The sequence below is a fragment of the Rhinatrema bivittatum genome, chromosome 13 (assembly GCF_901001135.1).
Source record: "Rhinatrema bivittatum chromosome 13, aRhiBiv1.1, whole genome shotgun sequence".
NCBI lineage: Eukaryota > Metazoa > Chordata > Amphibia > Gymnophiona > Rhinatrematidae > Rhinatrema > Rhinatrema bivittatum.
This window is the reverse complement of record NC_042627.1, coordinates 20624985-20641686: the sequence shown is the minus strand read 5'-3', so window position 1 is coordinate 20641686 and position 16702 is coordinate 20624985. Positions and strand designations below refer to the sequence as shown.

Below are 16702 nucleotides of genomic sequence, written 5' to 3'. Positions count from 1 at the left end.
TTTTTTTTAAACCCTTTAAACCATTTTTAGCATAACATGAAATAAAAAGGATATCTTGTTCTCTAAAATATCAGATTTAACAGACTTAGATATGCTCACAACCATCATGTACCTGAGTAATACAGTTGTTTACGATATTTCTCATAAGGTCCCCATATTCGTTCAAATTTGAAATGTGCATTTTTTTGGTCAAAATACAAATGTTCAAAATCAACAACATCTTGAATTTGAGCATGCCAGTAGTCCAGGTTTGGATTGGTTTTCCAAAACTTGGCAATTGTGAATCGGGCAGCTACCAACGGCCTGTGCTTAACTGGAATTGAAGAACCAGTCCATCTGCCCAGTAGTCCCAGGCCAGGTCCTATGAAGACAGAATATCCCACAATATCTGCCCCAATTCGAGTGACCCGAGCCCAGAAACACCGGACATTTTAACAGAACACCACATGTGTATGAGGGTGCCAACCTCCCCACACCCACTACAACACAAATTAGTGGAGTCAGAGTATATCAACCTAATAAATGAAGCTTGACCGACGTGCCGCAAATGCGCGGTAGAGAGCAGCTCTACCGCGCATGTGCGGGCGAGCACGGTGGTCAAGCGGAGCGTCAGCTGTTAAAAAAACATGGTGGCGGTGAGGAGCACTATCGGCGGTGAGGAGCAGCAGTGGCGACAGCGAGGAGTGGCGGTGAACTCGGTGGTGAGGGAGGCGGCGGCAGCAGCGAGAAGCAGCGAACTCAATGGTGAGGGGAGGGGGGCGGCGAGGAACAGCGAACTCGGTGGTGAGGGAGGGAGGGTGAAAGTGAGGGGCGGGGAGGAGCTGTGAACTTGGTGGTGAGAGTTAGGGAGGGTGAGAGTGGGAGAGAAGGGTGAGAGTGGGAGAGGGAGGTGAAGAGAGAGGGGGGAGGTGAGAGGAGAGATGGGGAGGTGAGGTGAGCTGTGTTTGAAAATGGACTGAAAAAAATGTAAATGTAGCCCGTTTTAACGGGCTTAACGTCTTGTTTTCGAATAAAACAGTTGCGCCCGGTATTAATCTGAACATCAGCACCATCCTCTTTGCACAGAAGAGATATGGAGAACAGAAGTCTAAATAATTTTCCAATCTCTACTAGTTAGAGCAATGTCAAGGTCCGTGTTCTAGTCTCATTGAGACTAGAAGAGCTATGCGGTATTTGCTTTGCAAAATACCACAATAAATAAATGCAACACCTCTACATCGCGCACCACGGTCACTCAAATAAAGACTCCATACCATTTGAGGACCGAAGAGGACTATCTAAATCTATCCACCCCATTAAAGTCTGACGCAACTGCAGGTAATGAGCCCGCGATCCTAACTCAATGTCAAAATCTTCCACCGATGCCATTCCCTCTCCCTACAAGTGTATCAATGAAACTAATCCACACTTCCTCCATGCTTTGAAAGCCAGAGATAATGTGCAACCAGACAGGAGCGAGTTACGGTATAAGGAAGAGATGGGAAAGATTTCCTCTCCATTCATGTGACAAAAACGAGTTACTTGTCGCCAGACCTGCATTGTATGTGCCAGTATAGGATGTCACCTACAACCTTTGCAACACAAGAGACAGTGGCGTGGCATAAAAGGTAATAAAGACAAACCTGCAACATCTGCCTGTTCCCTCTCTAGAGCCCAAATCCAGGCCTGCAAACACATCAACCTGGCCACCCAATAGTAAAATTGAAGATTAGGCAGGGCCATTCCTCCCTGCTGCTTACTCAGCCATAGCTGATTTAACCTTACCCTGGCATGCTTGTGATTCCAAATAAACTTGCCCATCAAACCATGCAGATCAAAGAAAACACTATTAGGCACATCCAAGGGAAATGACGTCATCACGCTACGCTTATTTTAATTATTTTAATTCCCTTAAGTTTTCCTTTGTTAATTAACCTTTTTCATAGTGTTTAGTAATTCTTTGTTTATTAAATATGTTCAATGTATTTGACTTAGGAAACCTATTTTCCTGCATACTCTGTTTTTAATGTAAACCGGTATGATTTGTATCTGATACAAGAATGTCGGTATATAAAAATGCAAAATAAATAAATAAATGTTCAAACCAATGCAACAGACTATGTAAGATATTCATCTTGAGCAAGTTAACTCTACCCACCCAAGATATAGGCATATCACACCAGGATTGTATTTTTTTCTTAATGTCCCCAATAAGACTCTTATAGTTTTTGGCAAATAGGCAAGGGAAATCACGGGGAAGTATACAGCAAGATATTGGAATCTGTCACGTACGATGCAAAAATTAACTAAGCAACTCAGGATCGGCATTTGACTATTGATAGGGAAAATTTCGGACTTATCGATATTAACTTTATACCCAGAAAGAGCTCCATATTTGTTACTTAACATGAGTATGTGTAGAAGAGGAGGAGAACTGAGTGTGTGCCCATGTGCGTGAGAGTCTGGGGTGACTGAAAGTGAGTGCATGTATGTGAGAATGAGCATGTGTGTGTGAAAAGTGAACGTGTGTTAGTGTATGTGAGAAAGTTTGCATGTATGCTGCTACTGGTGCATGCACACATGCGCCCCCCCCCCCCCCACAAACCCATGCTGCTGCTACTGGTGCACACTCACAGCAACTCAAAAAGTTCCCAGTTATGCTTATAGTCCCTATGATCCCCTCACTCACACCCCACAGCACCGTTGATCCCCTCACTCTTTCCCCCTCTCCACCACACAACCCACAGCCTCTCCAATCTCTCCACTTTTCTTTTGCCTTCCCACATCCCATCACTCACTCCTCCCCTCTCCCCCAATCCCCTCATTCACTCTCACGGTATTTTTACCCTCACCAATGTGGTCATCAGCAGCAGAGGCAGCAAGTCCTGGGAGGACCGTGTGATAAGCAGGAAGCTAATACACCCAAGAGTGGCAGAAGCAGTGGGACTGAGAGGCATTCACCCCATGTCTTTTTTTTGTTTGTTTGCTTTTTTTTTTTTTAAACAAACCTTTGCTATTGTCCTTCATAGCCTCCTAAATTATGCTGGGAAATTGCACAAAAATCAAATTCCAACAAATGCTGACCTTCTCTGCTTCCTCCAATAACTAGGAGCCAAAATGAACCAAGCAACTGGCTTCCGTAGGGAAGCCAGAATTGATATACACTGCTGGCTCTGCTTTCTCGAATCTCTGAAAGAAAAAAAAAAAAAAGGTAGAACACCATTCTGGGTTTTTCTGCCAGAAATTAAGCCCTTGGTAATGGAGATGAATTAGCACAAGTTTGAAGCCTTGACAATCAGCACTACTGCTCACAAGTTTCAGACTTGTGCTTATTCAAACCCTGTTTGTGTCTGTTTTTTGCTCTACAAAGTCTACTTCAGTATCAACCCTTCCCCTTCCCACAGGAGGAAAAGTGGGGAGAGTAGGGAACAAGAGGGAAAGACCTGGATTAAGTAGCAGAGCAGATTTCTGTGTGTGCTCCAGGCTCACCCTTCTCTTCTCTGCAGGTTGCTTGGAGGGAGTCGAGAGCATTATTACGAGTTCTTAACAATTTTTAGAGGGTTTATTTGGATATTTAGTTTTAATGTTTTTTGTTTTTGTATTTAAAACCTTTATTGGCAAACGTAGAAAACAATAGTGCAGTGTACATACCAAATAAAGCAAGAACAGAGTCAACATTTAGAATGTACACGTTCTGCAAGATTCTTGTCCCTTACTTCCCTCCCCACACCAAACACGCAGCAAAAAAAACATTGGTTAACATTAATATGATTAGACAGAAACATAGTGGCCAGTAACCACCCCTGGTTTTGAGGTAAAGAAAATAGCAGTAGTAGCATACCACTTGACAACACAATAATTGATTTAATAGAGGTCATGGAAATGCAAAATTAAAAGGAAATCTGGGGGAGGCGTTGCTTGTCCCAGCCTGAAGAAAATAATTAAAGTCTCAAATGCAAAAAAAAATATTGGGACAAGGTGAAATTATAGCAAAAAACCTGAATGTCAAAGGGATTGACGATTTCAAGATATTATGGAGCAGCATAATTCTGGTACCATGAGGTAAAAGGAGCCCAAATAGTCTGGTACATTGAGAGAAAATGGTGGCGGTGATATGTTCCAAAACTTGGAGTTTATGCAGTCGACGTATAAGAATATTCATGATCGGTAAGGTTGGACTCCGCCAATTGCATGCCAGGGCTGTGCGAGCCACGATATAAACTTGCCGACATAATCGTTGCGAATGGAGAGGTAGGCCATCCACTGGTTTTCCCAGAAGAACATTCAATGGATCTGCTGGAACAGCCTGTCCTACCATGTCAGAAATCCAGGCTTAGATCTCTTTCCAGTAGGGGGCAGTACCGGACAAGACCACCAAATGTACAAATAAGTACCCACTTGTCCACATTGGCGCCATCAGATGTTCGGTGAATTTGGATACATCTTAGTCAGCCGCACAGGCACATAATGCCATCAGTACAGCATTTTTAGACAATGCTCTTGGAGTTGGGCAGATGATGAACTCTTGTGAGCCTGAAGGAACAAATCTTCCCATTCTTCAATACTCCAGGTTTGGTTCAGCTCCTTTTCCTATTGAGTACCCTGGAATAGCTCATAGATTTTCGAAATTGCTTTCTTGACACCTTGGGATTGCATGCAAAATGTTTCAAAACATGGTTCTTTTCGTCTCCAAACCAGTAGAAGATAATGTAGCCCTGATAAAGTGCGTGATTTGCGTATACTCCAGAAATGGAATAGCAATGTTTTGGTGTTGTGTAGATAATGACACGAGAGATAGTATTTCTCTCTCTTGCACGAACGCTCCCACCATAGTCAAGCACATAGATTTCCAAATTGAGAAGGCTTTGCAGGGTAGGCCTAGTGGGAATTTTGTATTGTGAAATAAAGCTGATAAGAGATGATATGGCAAGTTTCCTACCAGCTTCGTCTTCCATGACCATACTTTAACATGGTGCAGAGTGGGGGGGCTGCAGGTGAAGTACAGGTCGCCATGTAGCTCGGGGTTGCCAGAATATCGCCGTGAGAGGCATATCCCCTATCATCCGTTGATCGAGGATCTGCCAAGGAACGGGGCAGTGGCAACTGGTATGTATATGAAGAATCGCCTTCAATTGGGCCGCTGCATAATACCATTCCAGATTGGGGACACCCAATCCTCCACATTCCTTAGATCAAAAAGAACTGCCCGAGCAATCCTTGGTGGTCTTTTCCTCCAGATGAAGTCGAAAAAAATTTTCTGAAGACTTCTCAAGAGGCGAGCAGAGAGCTGTACAGGTAATGTAATAAAAAGGTAGAGGATCCGAGGAAGGATATTCATTTTAAATATGGCTATATGTCCAAGCCAAGAGTGCAGATCCCTGTACCAGCGCAAGAGGTCTCTCTCAATAGCCTGGAACAATGGTAGGTAATTCAGCTGATCGAGGTGTTCGACACTCGCACCTAGATATATGCCTAAATATTTAAATGGCTTATTTGTCCATCGGAAGGGGAGCTGAAGTTGCAGTTGACGTACGTCAATGTCAGGTACATTTAGGTTCAAGATCTCGGACTTCTCTAAATTGACTTTAAAACCAGAGACCGAGCTAAATTGTTGAATGGCTATCAATACTGCAGGTAAAGAAGTCCGTGGTTGAGTAAGCGTGAATAAGATATCGTCTGCAAAAAGAGTCAACTTATACTAAGACAGCCCTAATTGCACCCCTGTAATGTTCTTGGCATTCCGGATGGTCGATGTAAAGGGTTCAAGGAAGAGCGTGAAGAGCAGAGGGGAGAGGGGGCAGCCCTGGCATGTGCAGTGTTCTATAGGAAACGTGGTTCCGTAGCCTCCATTAACTTTCACTTGTGCAGTTGGGCTATTGTAGAGCTGTTGTATCCATTTCAAAAAGCAGTCCCCAAATCCCATTCTAGAGAGGGTGCAGAACAAAAAAGGCCAATGCACCATATCAAATGCTTTTTCAGCATCGACAGCAAGAACTACACTCGGGATATCCATCCTACGAACCCACCAGTTGATATTTATGGCTTGAACATTATCGGAGGCGGAGCATCCTGGAATAAAACCCGCTTGATCGTGATGTACCAGTGCCGGTAGCATTTGATTAAGACGCTCTGCAAGGATACGGGCCAGGAGTTTAAGATCGAGGTTGATAAAGATATTGGTCTATATGACCCACACAAGGTGCCCGGCTTAGCGATAACTGATATACCAGCGGTATTAGAGTGGGGTCCCAAGATCCCTCCGTTCCGCAGCATGTTAAAGGCCTCCACCAGAAATGGCGATAAAGTGGATGAAAAAGACTTATAATATTTGCTAGTCAGACCTCTAGACCCAGGGCCTTGCCGGCCTTTAGGGTTTTAATTGCCATCTGTACCTCCAGCAAAGTTATAGGACTATCCAGGTTGTCCCGTTGGGAGTTGGTCAGAGTTGTAATAGAGGTGGCATCCAGATACTTGTCAATATTTGATAATGAGATATCTGTGCGTGCCTTGTATAAACTGGTGTATAAATCTATAAAACACTGGTGTATGTCTATTGTGTTGGTCATCATTACGCCCTGGCTGTTCTTAATCTTAGCAATACTGTTTCGAAGCATAGTACTCTTGAGGCGACACGCAAGTAGGCGACCGGCTTTATTGCCTCCCTCAAAATAGATTTGTTTGGTGATGTTTAAGGCATGCGTGATTTGGGCGTTATCCAGAGTTTGCAGCACTTGCCTCGCAGCAGTCAATTGTTTATATATGGAAAGCGTGGGTTGTATCATATGTTGTTGAGCCAAAGATTTGATTTCAAGTAGGAGCGACTCCCTTTTTTCCTCCCTAATGCGTTTACAGTAGGCAGCTCTGGAAATAAATTTACCGCGGATATATGCCTTTGAGCATTCCCAGATCAGTAAGGGGGAAGATTCTTTATCGTTTTGGTTCCGAAAAAAAAAAAAATAGAGCAATAGGGCTTTGACCCGTTTGACATACTGGGTGTCATCTAGGAGGCTCTCATTCAAACGCCAGTATTGAGTGCCTCGTGACATGTCGTTAGTGGTGAGGTCGAGCCAGACCGATGTGTGATCACTCCACGTGATCGGTTCTATCTCCACTCTTCGAACATTATTCTGTAAGCTTTTATCTATAAGGAGGTAGTCAATACGCGTGTAAGTAGAATGCGCCGGTGAGTAGAAATTGTATTGTTTGGAAGTAGGGAACCTCTGCCTCCAGACATCCACTATATTCCAGGTGTCTATAAGGTGGAGAAGCGTGCTTCTAGCCGGACCCTTCATAGATGTACCTATCCAGGAATTGTCGAGGTGGGGCTTTAGCGTAATATTAAAATCACCACCCACAATTTATGCCTCTGTTTCTTGGTCTCATTGCCTCATCTAGTTTCAGTTATTCTGTCCTTTACCTCTGGCTAACCTAGCCCCCAAGTTATTAATTCCTTGTTATATGTAACTTTCGCCTCTGGTTAATAGATGTTTAAGTTCTACCCCTTGTTTACATGTAAACCGATCGGATATGAAATCTTTTCATGAAGGTCGGTATATAAAAGTGTTAAATAAATAAATAAAATAAAATGTTGATCCGCCTGAAGCGTTCAAGATTTCGTAAAAATTGCATCTGAGAAGTGTTTGATGCGTAAATGTTAACAAATCGTGAATGTCTCTTTTCCTATCCGGATGGTCACCATTAATATAAGGCCGTCTGGGTCCTCATATTTATGTAGTACTTCATGCACCACAGAAGTGGAAAGTAGGATAGCTATATTTAGATCCTAACAAACTGGAGGCAAAAAACTGCATTGGATAGTTTTTGTGAGCGAGCAGCTTCGCGTGATGTGGTCTTAAATGGGTCTCTTGAAGAAGTGCAATATCAATTTGTAAGGTATTCAATTCTTGGAAGAGAAGTTGACATTTTCTATAAGTTTGTAATCCCCTGACATTCATGGACATAACTTTAATCATTAGGTCATAAAGTTCCCTCAGAAGAGTATAAAGCATTGGCATTTCCATTGACCTCAGAATCGTTAGGTGCGTAACTAGCAGCAAGTATAAATGTTACATAAAACAGAGTTTGGTAAATTATCCCCAATTTCCCCATTACAATGTTATATTCTGCCCAACCTCCCTGGCAGACTTCCCTCCCTATGGGGGCTTTGCACACCTGGGGAATAGCATGTGGCTAAGGTGAACTTCCTGAAGATCACCCCACCCCCGTCTAGCAAAAGGTATAACAAGACAGGAAAAGTCATACAAACTGTAACAGATAATCTGGTAAAGTTATAACGTAGCAAATGTGAAAACCCAGAACAGAAAAACAGTGCCACGGAGCACTATAGTACTGTATTTATGTCAGCGAACATAGTCTACCCCTGTACAGAGACTCATCAAAAACTGGAAGAAAACCTCTGATGCTCCCTTCGATAATAGGAATCAGCCCTGATCATCTAGAGTGCACTCTTGATCTTCAGTCTGCCGTCGCAATCGGCAGCGGCTATTGGTAGCCCTCTGCCAATGTGGATGATTGTCTCTTCGTTGTTGCATTGCTGAGGAATCGGGCAAAGAAAAATGGACTTGGAGGCCCGCGGCTTTCAAGGCTTCCACTTCTTCATATATAGTTTTAACGCAATAAGTGGTCCCCTGGGCAGTAAAAGATAACTCAAATGGGAAAGTCCATCGATATCGTACCTGAGGCCCCCCACAGCGCTCTAGTGGCCTCTCGGAGCTCAAAATGCTTTTTTAGGGTTGTAGGGGCCAGGTCTTGATATACAGCAATATCATGGCCCTCCCACTGCCAAGTTGGTTGTTGACGTATTGTCTCATAGATGGGGGTCTTTTGGGTGAACTATCGTAGGCATAATATAATGTCCCAGGACTTATTGTCGATCCTGGGGCCTAGCACCTTGTGTGCATATTCTATATGAAGCTCAGGCAGGGTATCAGCCTGTACCACTGGCTGTGCTAGAGTGCTGAGAGTTAAAAAGAAACCCGCAAATTTTCCGTGCAGTCTCCATGGCGTCTTTATAGGCTTCAGTCTCAGGTACACCTCGTATCCTTATATTGTTTCGCTGTGAGTGATTGTCTAGATCCTCTAGTTTTTCCACGAGGGTTATGTTCTCTGTTTGCAATTGCCAATATTGTGTGCTGCACGCCTTCATTTTGTCTGCTTGGCCTTCCGCTCGGATCTCTAGTTCATCGACCCTATTTCCTAATGCCGCCATGACTTCTTTCAATTCTGTCATGGTGGCAAGAAGCTCTACTTTGTGTTGGCGTAGGTCGCTGCGGAGTTCCATAAACCAGCCGCGGATCTCGTCGCAGCTGGGAATATCAGCAAGCTGAAGTGTTGGGCACGGTGCAGCGGAATCCTCACCGGTGATTGCGTCAGCGTGAAGGTCAGCAGTCATTACCTTTTCCACGGACGGCAATTCCGGCGGTTGCTTATGGAAGCCAAAATGTTTTAAATCCGTTTTTCGTTTAGCGGCCATGAGAAATGTTTCTCAGATTGCTTAATAATATGTATGAGTGCCTTCGTATCTCGGGTGCGCTCGAAAACGGGATATGGGGGATCAAACAGCAGGAGCTCAGCACTTACACAACCATTCCCGGCACGTGCTGAACAGCGCCCCCGTTTTAATGTTTTTTAGGGACAATGTATTAATGGCTTGTCCCCAAATTTTGCTGTAAACCAACATGACGTGCACACAATATGTTCGGTATATAAAAAAGCCTAAATAAATAAATAAGAATACCCCTGCTGCTCTGCCTCTTAGGTCTGAAAAGAAGTGCCGGAATTGCGTTTCTGGACATTTTCCACCAAATTAACCCCAACTTAAAATAGATAAAGCAATGGGAGCCATGCAGGATACATCCAAGGCTAAAGGAATTTAGGGAAGTTCTTCAATTCTGCTGGCAGACATTTTCAATGCTTCTTTAAAGTTGAGAATAGTTCCAGAGGACTGGAGACAGGAGATGTGGTTCTTCTCCACAAAGATGGACATAAGGAGGAGACTGGGAAGTACAAGCTGGTTAGACTGGCCTCTGTGGTAAGCAAATTAATGGAATCACTGCTAACACACAGGATAGGGCAGTTTCTCGAATTGAAAAAGAATTGCAAGACCCAAGGCAGAATGGTTTTTACCAGAAGGTGGTCATGGCAGAAGAATCTGATCAATTTCTTGATTAGGTGACCAGAGAAATGGATCAGGAGAACACATTTGAGGTAGCATACTTGCATTTCAGCTTGGAGATGCCTGAGGGGGGATATGATAGATGTCTATAAAAACATGAGAGGACTAGAATGGGTAAATTTGAATCAGTTATTTATTCTTTCAGATAATACAAGGACTAGGGGTCACTCCATGAAATTAGCAAGTAGTACAGAGAAAATTATTTTTCACTCAATGCACAATTAAGCTCTGGAATTCATTGCTAGAGGATGTGGTGAAGGCAGCTAGAGCTGGAGTTTTAAAAAGGTTTGGACAAGTTCCTCAAGAAGTCCATAAACTGCTATTAATACAGATAACTTAGGGAATAGCCACTATTTATTATCAGCATTAGTAGCATGGGATTTATTTTGTGTTTGGGTACTTTCCAAATACTTGTTACCTGGATTGGCCACTATTAGAAACAGGATACTGGACTTGATGGACCCTCAGTCTGACCCAGTATAGTAATTTCTTATGTTCTTTTGCCTTTGATATGGTTCTGCATAGGCAACTTATAAATAAATTGAGCGTCCTTGGTATGTGTTAGTGACTGATCAGGTTTTAAACTGGTTGAGCAGGAAGTGACAAAAGATAGCGGAAATGGAGTTCATTCCAAGGAGAGAGGCATTACTAGTCATGTACCAGAGGGATTAAACCTTGGATCAGTTATTTACATTTTTGTAAGTGACGTTGCTGAAAGATTGCCGGGAAACATTTGTCTTTTTGCAGATGAGTCTAATATCTGCAACAAGGCAGACAGCCAGAATGATGTGGAAAACATGAAGAGGGATCTATACACATTCAAGGAACAGAATCTGACAGCTAAGATTTAATGCTAAGAAATAAAGTCATACATTTGGGCTGCAAATCGTATAGGGGTGAAATTCTTTTAAGCACAAAAGAAGAGTGCATTCAGGGGGTGATCATATATGTTGATTTTAAGGTGGCCAAACAGATGGATAAGTGGACAGCAAATGCCAGAAAGATACTTGGCTATACAGAGAGGAATAGTCAGCACAAAAATTATGCTGACCCTGATTAAGCCCCTGGTCAGACCTCAATTGTAATACCTTGTATAATTCTGGAGACCACATCTTCAGAAGGATATAATCTGGTTAAAGTCAGTCCAGAGGGTAGCTGCTAAAATGGTCAATGATCATCACTCTAAAGCAGGGGTCAGGAACCTTTTTGGCTGAGAGAGCCATAAACGCCACATATTTTAAAATGTAATTCCATAAGAGCCATACAATATGTTTAAAACTAAATACAAGTAAATGTGTGCATTTTATGTAAGATCACACTTTTAAAGTACAATAAGTCTCTGAAAATATTACACCAGGCCTTAAGACACCAATACATCTCCTATTAGGAAAACGGACCAAGTCAGGCTGCTATAGAGTCCTACACAGAAACTACACGCCAGCAGAAAACCTCACCTGAATCACGTGCTGTCCCTCACCTAACATAGAATAAAGAGACCAAAACGCATAACAAGAAGCATGCAGACAAAAACTGAATTGGAAACTGCAACAAGCCAGAGTCTCTGTATGCAGTGTAACAAAGGAAAAAAGAAACATCACACATCCTTATAAAACAAATCAAGAAATATAAAATCATCAGCAGTAAAACTGTACTAACAAAAAGAACATATTTCGAAACAGCTGATGAGTGGAATATCCAATAATTAAAAACTCATATAAAACATTTCCAGATACCAACAAAATATTTCAAAATAGCAGACACAAAGATCCAGTAATGAAAAATAATAAGGATACAAAAATTTTTTTGCTCTGCATACCTGGGAACGTTTGATATCCAGGTGTCCTGAGATTGTTCTGAATTAGCAGGAGGTGGGGTGGTTTGCTTGGAACTTTCTCCTCTCTCAGTCACATACCAGCGCTCTCTCTCACACTGGCTCTCAATGACACACCTATACACACATGCTCTCAGTCACTCACATATACAAATGTTTTTTCTCTCTCACTTATATAGGCTCTTAATTACACATTTACACACATGCTGTCTATCTTTTCATGCTTACACACACACAGGCTTTCAATCACATAAATACATGCTGTCTTTTTCTCTCACACACAGACTCTCATTCACATGCTTACAAACAGGTCCTCTCTTTCTCTCATTTACACACAGGCTCTCAATCACATACTCACATGCTCCCTCACCTAAATCAGCTCTCAATCACACACAGACACACATGGTCTCTCTCTCTCATTTAAACACAGGCTCTCAATCACATACTCACATGCTCCCTCACCTAAATCAGCTCTCAATCACACAGACACACATGGTCTCTCTCTCTCATTTAAACACAGGCTCTCAATCACATACTCACATGCTCCATCACCTAAACCAGCTGTCAATCAGACACAGACACACATGATCTCTCTCTTACTTATACACACAGGCTCTTAATCATACATACACATGATCTCTCTCACACACAAAGGATCTCAATCATACACACATACTCTTTCAAACAAACAGGTTTTCAATTACAAACTTACACATACAGGTTCCCAATGGTAAACTTACATTCATGCTCTCTCTCTCACAGGCAGGATCTCAATCACAGACATACTCTCTTTCACATATACAGGCTCTCAATCATTCACATACATGCAATCTCTCACTCACACACACAGGATCTCAAACACACATGCTTGCTCGCTCATTCATTCACTCTCTCTCTCCCCCTTTCCCCCCCCCCCGGGAACTCGCGGCAGCAGCAGCCACCTCCCAACGCTAACCTCCTTCATTTTCAGCCCTCGCGGAGGCGAAGGCGGAGTCCCATCGGCCGCGGTTGAAGATTTTCATTTTCCTCCGAGCCGCGCTGCAGTCTTCTTCCCGTCGGACACTAGCGTGCCTGCGCGGGTCTTCCCGCGCAGGCACCCGATGCTCTCCACTTCCTCTTCCGGGCCGCGGGAAGAAGAGAGCACCGGCGTGCTCGGGTGCCTGCGCGGAAGAAGAGACCACGCTAGTGTGGTCTCTTCTTCCCGCGCAGGCACCCGATGCTCTCCACTTCCTCTTCCGGGCCGCGGGGGGGGGGGGGGGGGGGGGGGGGGGAGAAGAGAGCACGCCGGTGCCGCTGACTCCAGCTGTCCTGCCGCGTTCCGCCCGGGCTGACAGCATTTTAAGCCCGGGCGGCGGAGGACCGGGGAGCAGCTGGGTCAGCGGGGAACCGCGAAGTATGGCGACACTTGTCTGCGAGCCAGATGCAGCCCTCAAAAGAGCCATATCTGGCTCGCGAGCCATGGGTTCCTGACCCCTGCTCTAAAGCATATGATGACAGATAAAGATCTCAAAATATATTTTCTACAGAAGGCAAGTTAGAAACATTTAAATACCTCTTCCATGCACAGGAAGCAGGCCTCCTCCTACAAAAAAAGGGGCTCTAGAACAGATATGTCCTGGGATGAGGGTGAAAGAGAGTAGACTCAGGAGTAATCTATGGAATTATTTCTTTACAGAGAGTGACGGATGCATAGAACAAATTCCCCAAGGATAATATCTGAATTTAACAAAGCATGGAATAAGCACAAAGCATTTCTGAGAGAGTGGTAGGAATTGAAAAGCTGAAAAAATGGTAAGGATAGGCAAACTAGATAGGTCAAATGGTATTCCACCATTACATTTCTATACAAATGTTCTCACATGAACCCTTTAAATATATAATTCATGAAAGAAATCTTGTGCAGTAGTGACATTAAAAGAAGGAAAGAAAGATTACTCTTTATTTGATGTAAGATTTTGCACCATCTATCTGCTGGAGACAGAGAAATATTGAAGAACTGCAGGTGGCACAGTCAGTAAAACTTTCTCTGTCTCCATCTGCTGGGAGGGAGGCAAAACCAAGGAGTCTAGACTGATCTGGGTAGGTACAGGGAAAGAAGCTTACTCTTTATTTGATGTTAAGATAGCCCAATTCTGTCTTTTTCAAACTCCAAGAGTCAACTGCTTTCTGATTGGGGACCTCTTGGAAAAAACATGAGGGTCTCACACACAAGTTGAAGGCATTATTCAACACTAGCTCATGATTTTACACCATCAGTAAGTTAAGAAATACTACATGAAAATCTTGAACCAGCTGCTGTGGATTGGGCGATTTCATGCCTTGACTCCCTGCACCCCTGCTGTGAGCCCAGTGTACTAACTTGTGCTTAAATTTGCAAATGCCAGTATGCACAAAGAAACAGGCACCATTATCCCAAGTAAATCGGGTGTTCAGTCTATTTGTCTTTTATTGCACATCCTTTAACTTTTGCCAATTTAAGCACCCAAAGTCATGCTAATGAGCTAATTCAATGCAAAATTATGCAAAGCAGTTCATTTGGTATGAATGAATATAGCAATAAAGTACACACAACAGCTTTGCAGATGCACTACTGCAAACAGCTCTATGCCTTGGAGGTCTAATTAAAGGTTTTTGCGATGAAGTCTAAAAGTACAGAATGCGCGTACGTTACCTACTTGGCTCATTTGCATGTATTAACACCACCCATAAGTACAAAATAAATGCAGGTTTGCATATAAATTCAGGCGATGTGAAGTTTAATCCATTAGCCTCTTTGTACATAAACTGTCTCTCACTTCCACCCCCGAATCCCAGTCACTGCCAAAAAAATATTTAGTTGCTTCGACTTACCCAACAGCGATTTTACTCCACTGTCTGGCCGGGGCAACAATGACGACGTCCCAAGCGGATGCCAGGGCCCGCTCAAAGGAGGGCGCCCCCTGGAGGCTGCGCAGAAAGGTAGACAGAAAACCCAACGTTGAGCCGGGTAATTCCGGGTCCCGATAAACGAGGAAACCCACAGCTAGGGCAAAAAAAGCCACGCAGAGCGCCCTACCCCACATCACCGTGGCAGGAAGCTGGTCCACCAAAAGCAAGCCGGGAGAACAAAAAATAAATTGCAAGAGGCCCTCCCGTTCTTCACAGGAACGCGACGTAAAAATTAAAAAAATAAAACAAAAAAACGATGTATTAACTATGAAAATAAATGTATATACACATATATTATTTTTTTTTTCTATTCGTACGCTGTCTTTTCATATCAAGAATGGTAAGGCAGAGTAAGAGAAAGCCCCGAACTCAGGAGCCTCCTCGGTGGAACCCAGACAAGCCCCGCCGAGTACACGGAGCGAACGAGGCCCAAGCCGGCGGACCAGAAAAGCGCAACGACGCGGCAGCCCGCGCTAGGCTACTCAAACGCCCTCTCTTACGACTTTTACGTAAGGCCTCCCGTGCAGATTCGAGAACTGAGGGCTACGCGCGCCAGTACGGCTTACTGAATATAGAGATGATTGCGCCCGTTTCGCATGCACACGAGCTGTCACGTAACTTACATAGACTAGCATTTCCTACTGCTGTGTCTTCTAACGCAAACTTCTCTCAAGCGTTTCTAGAATCTAAAATAAATCGGGGCAGGTACAAAGAAAAGCAGGGGCGTAAAAATAACTCTTTTATCACTGTTTCATATGTTGATCTTTATAAACATTTGTGGCATATTTTGTCAGTTTTAAATTTAAAAAAAAAGTATTGTATATACTTACATAAACTTGTAATTTGATGTCTCCTCTCACTATTTTGTTGTCTGGCTGTTCAGTTCATCCCACTGTTGAGAAAATGGAAGCTTCCTTCCGGAAAAGTCTTAAATTCAAAACTTTATTAGTCGTCCACAGATTGAACAGAGTCAAGGTTTCCTACTCGCTGGCTAATCAGGATTTCCAAATGGACTAAATTCTAAATTGTTAATATAAAAGCCACCAGTTCGTACCCGAACCCCTCCTTTCCCTTCTGGCCGCAGGAGAGTGCTTCAGGGGCAGAGGTGGGGGACCTGACTAGGCAGCAGCGTGTCTGGTATTAATTAGTACTCGGACGTATAATAGCAGAATGGGAGCATCACTGTGTGTGGGCGATTATGTATATAGGTAGCCAAAAGTATCCGGCGTTGCTCCTATAGTATGGTCCAGTGGTTCTCAATCCACTCCTCGAGACGTGCCTATATATGCATGTGTGTGTGTGTGTAGAATTCTGACAGGACTTTGCAGAGTGCGCACTATCAACTTTCCACTGTACCAGTCGACACCTGGTGGCCTGACACAGACACGACAGTGTGACTGATTAACCGACACAACACAAGCCTTTTATATATAGAAGAAAGTCTGGTGTGTCTGTGATTTCATGTATAAAGTGTGTGTTTGTGGTTCTGATTTTCCCTTTAATTCTTCATGTTTCCTTCCTACACCTTGATCTTATTTAAGAACATAAGAAAATGCCATACTGGGTCAGACCAAGGGTCCATCAAGCCCAGCATCTGTTTCCAACGGTGGCCAATCCAGGCCATAAGAACCTGGCAAGTCTGTGACTGCTTCTCCCTGCCTACCTCACTCTTCTTGCGGCTCCTCCTGCTCACCTCGGACTGCTGGCTGCTGCAGCTTCCGGCGTCCCCAGACTGGCTTTGGTGCTGCTTCCCGCCATGCACAGAGCAG

At 43.6% G+C, this 16702-nt stretch overlaps 1 protein-coding gene across 5 annotated transcripts in view; it reads right to left on the bottom strand.

The window, feature by feature from the left end:
- Window positions 1-16092, bottom strand: part of ADPGK (ADP dependent glucokinase) — a 55106-nt gene extending 39014 nt beyond the window's left edge. For 3 of the 5 annotated variants that reach the window (XM_029575814.1, XM_029575815.1, XM_029575817.1), the window contains exon 1: window positions 14856-15400. In XM_029575814.1, the coding sequence (XP_029431674.1) occupies window positions 14856-15067 (212 nt within the window). In that variant the 5' untranslated portion in view covers window positions 15068-15400. Of the gene's footprint in view, window positions 1-14855; window positions 15401-15556; window positions 15620-15763 lie in introns of those variants that run through there. The other 2 variants (XM_029575818.1, XM_029575819.1) reach the window with 2 other exon arrangements.
- Between the last annotated feature and the right edge of the window lie 610 nt (window positions 16093-16702).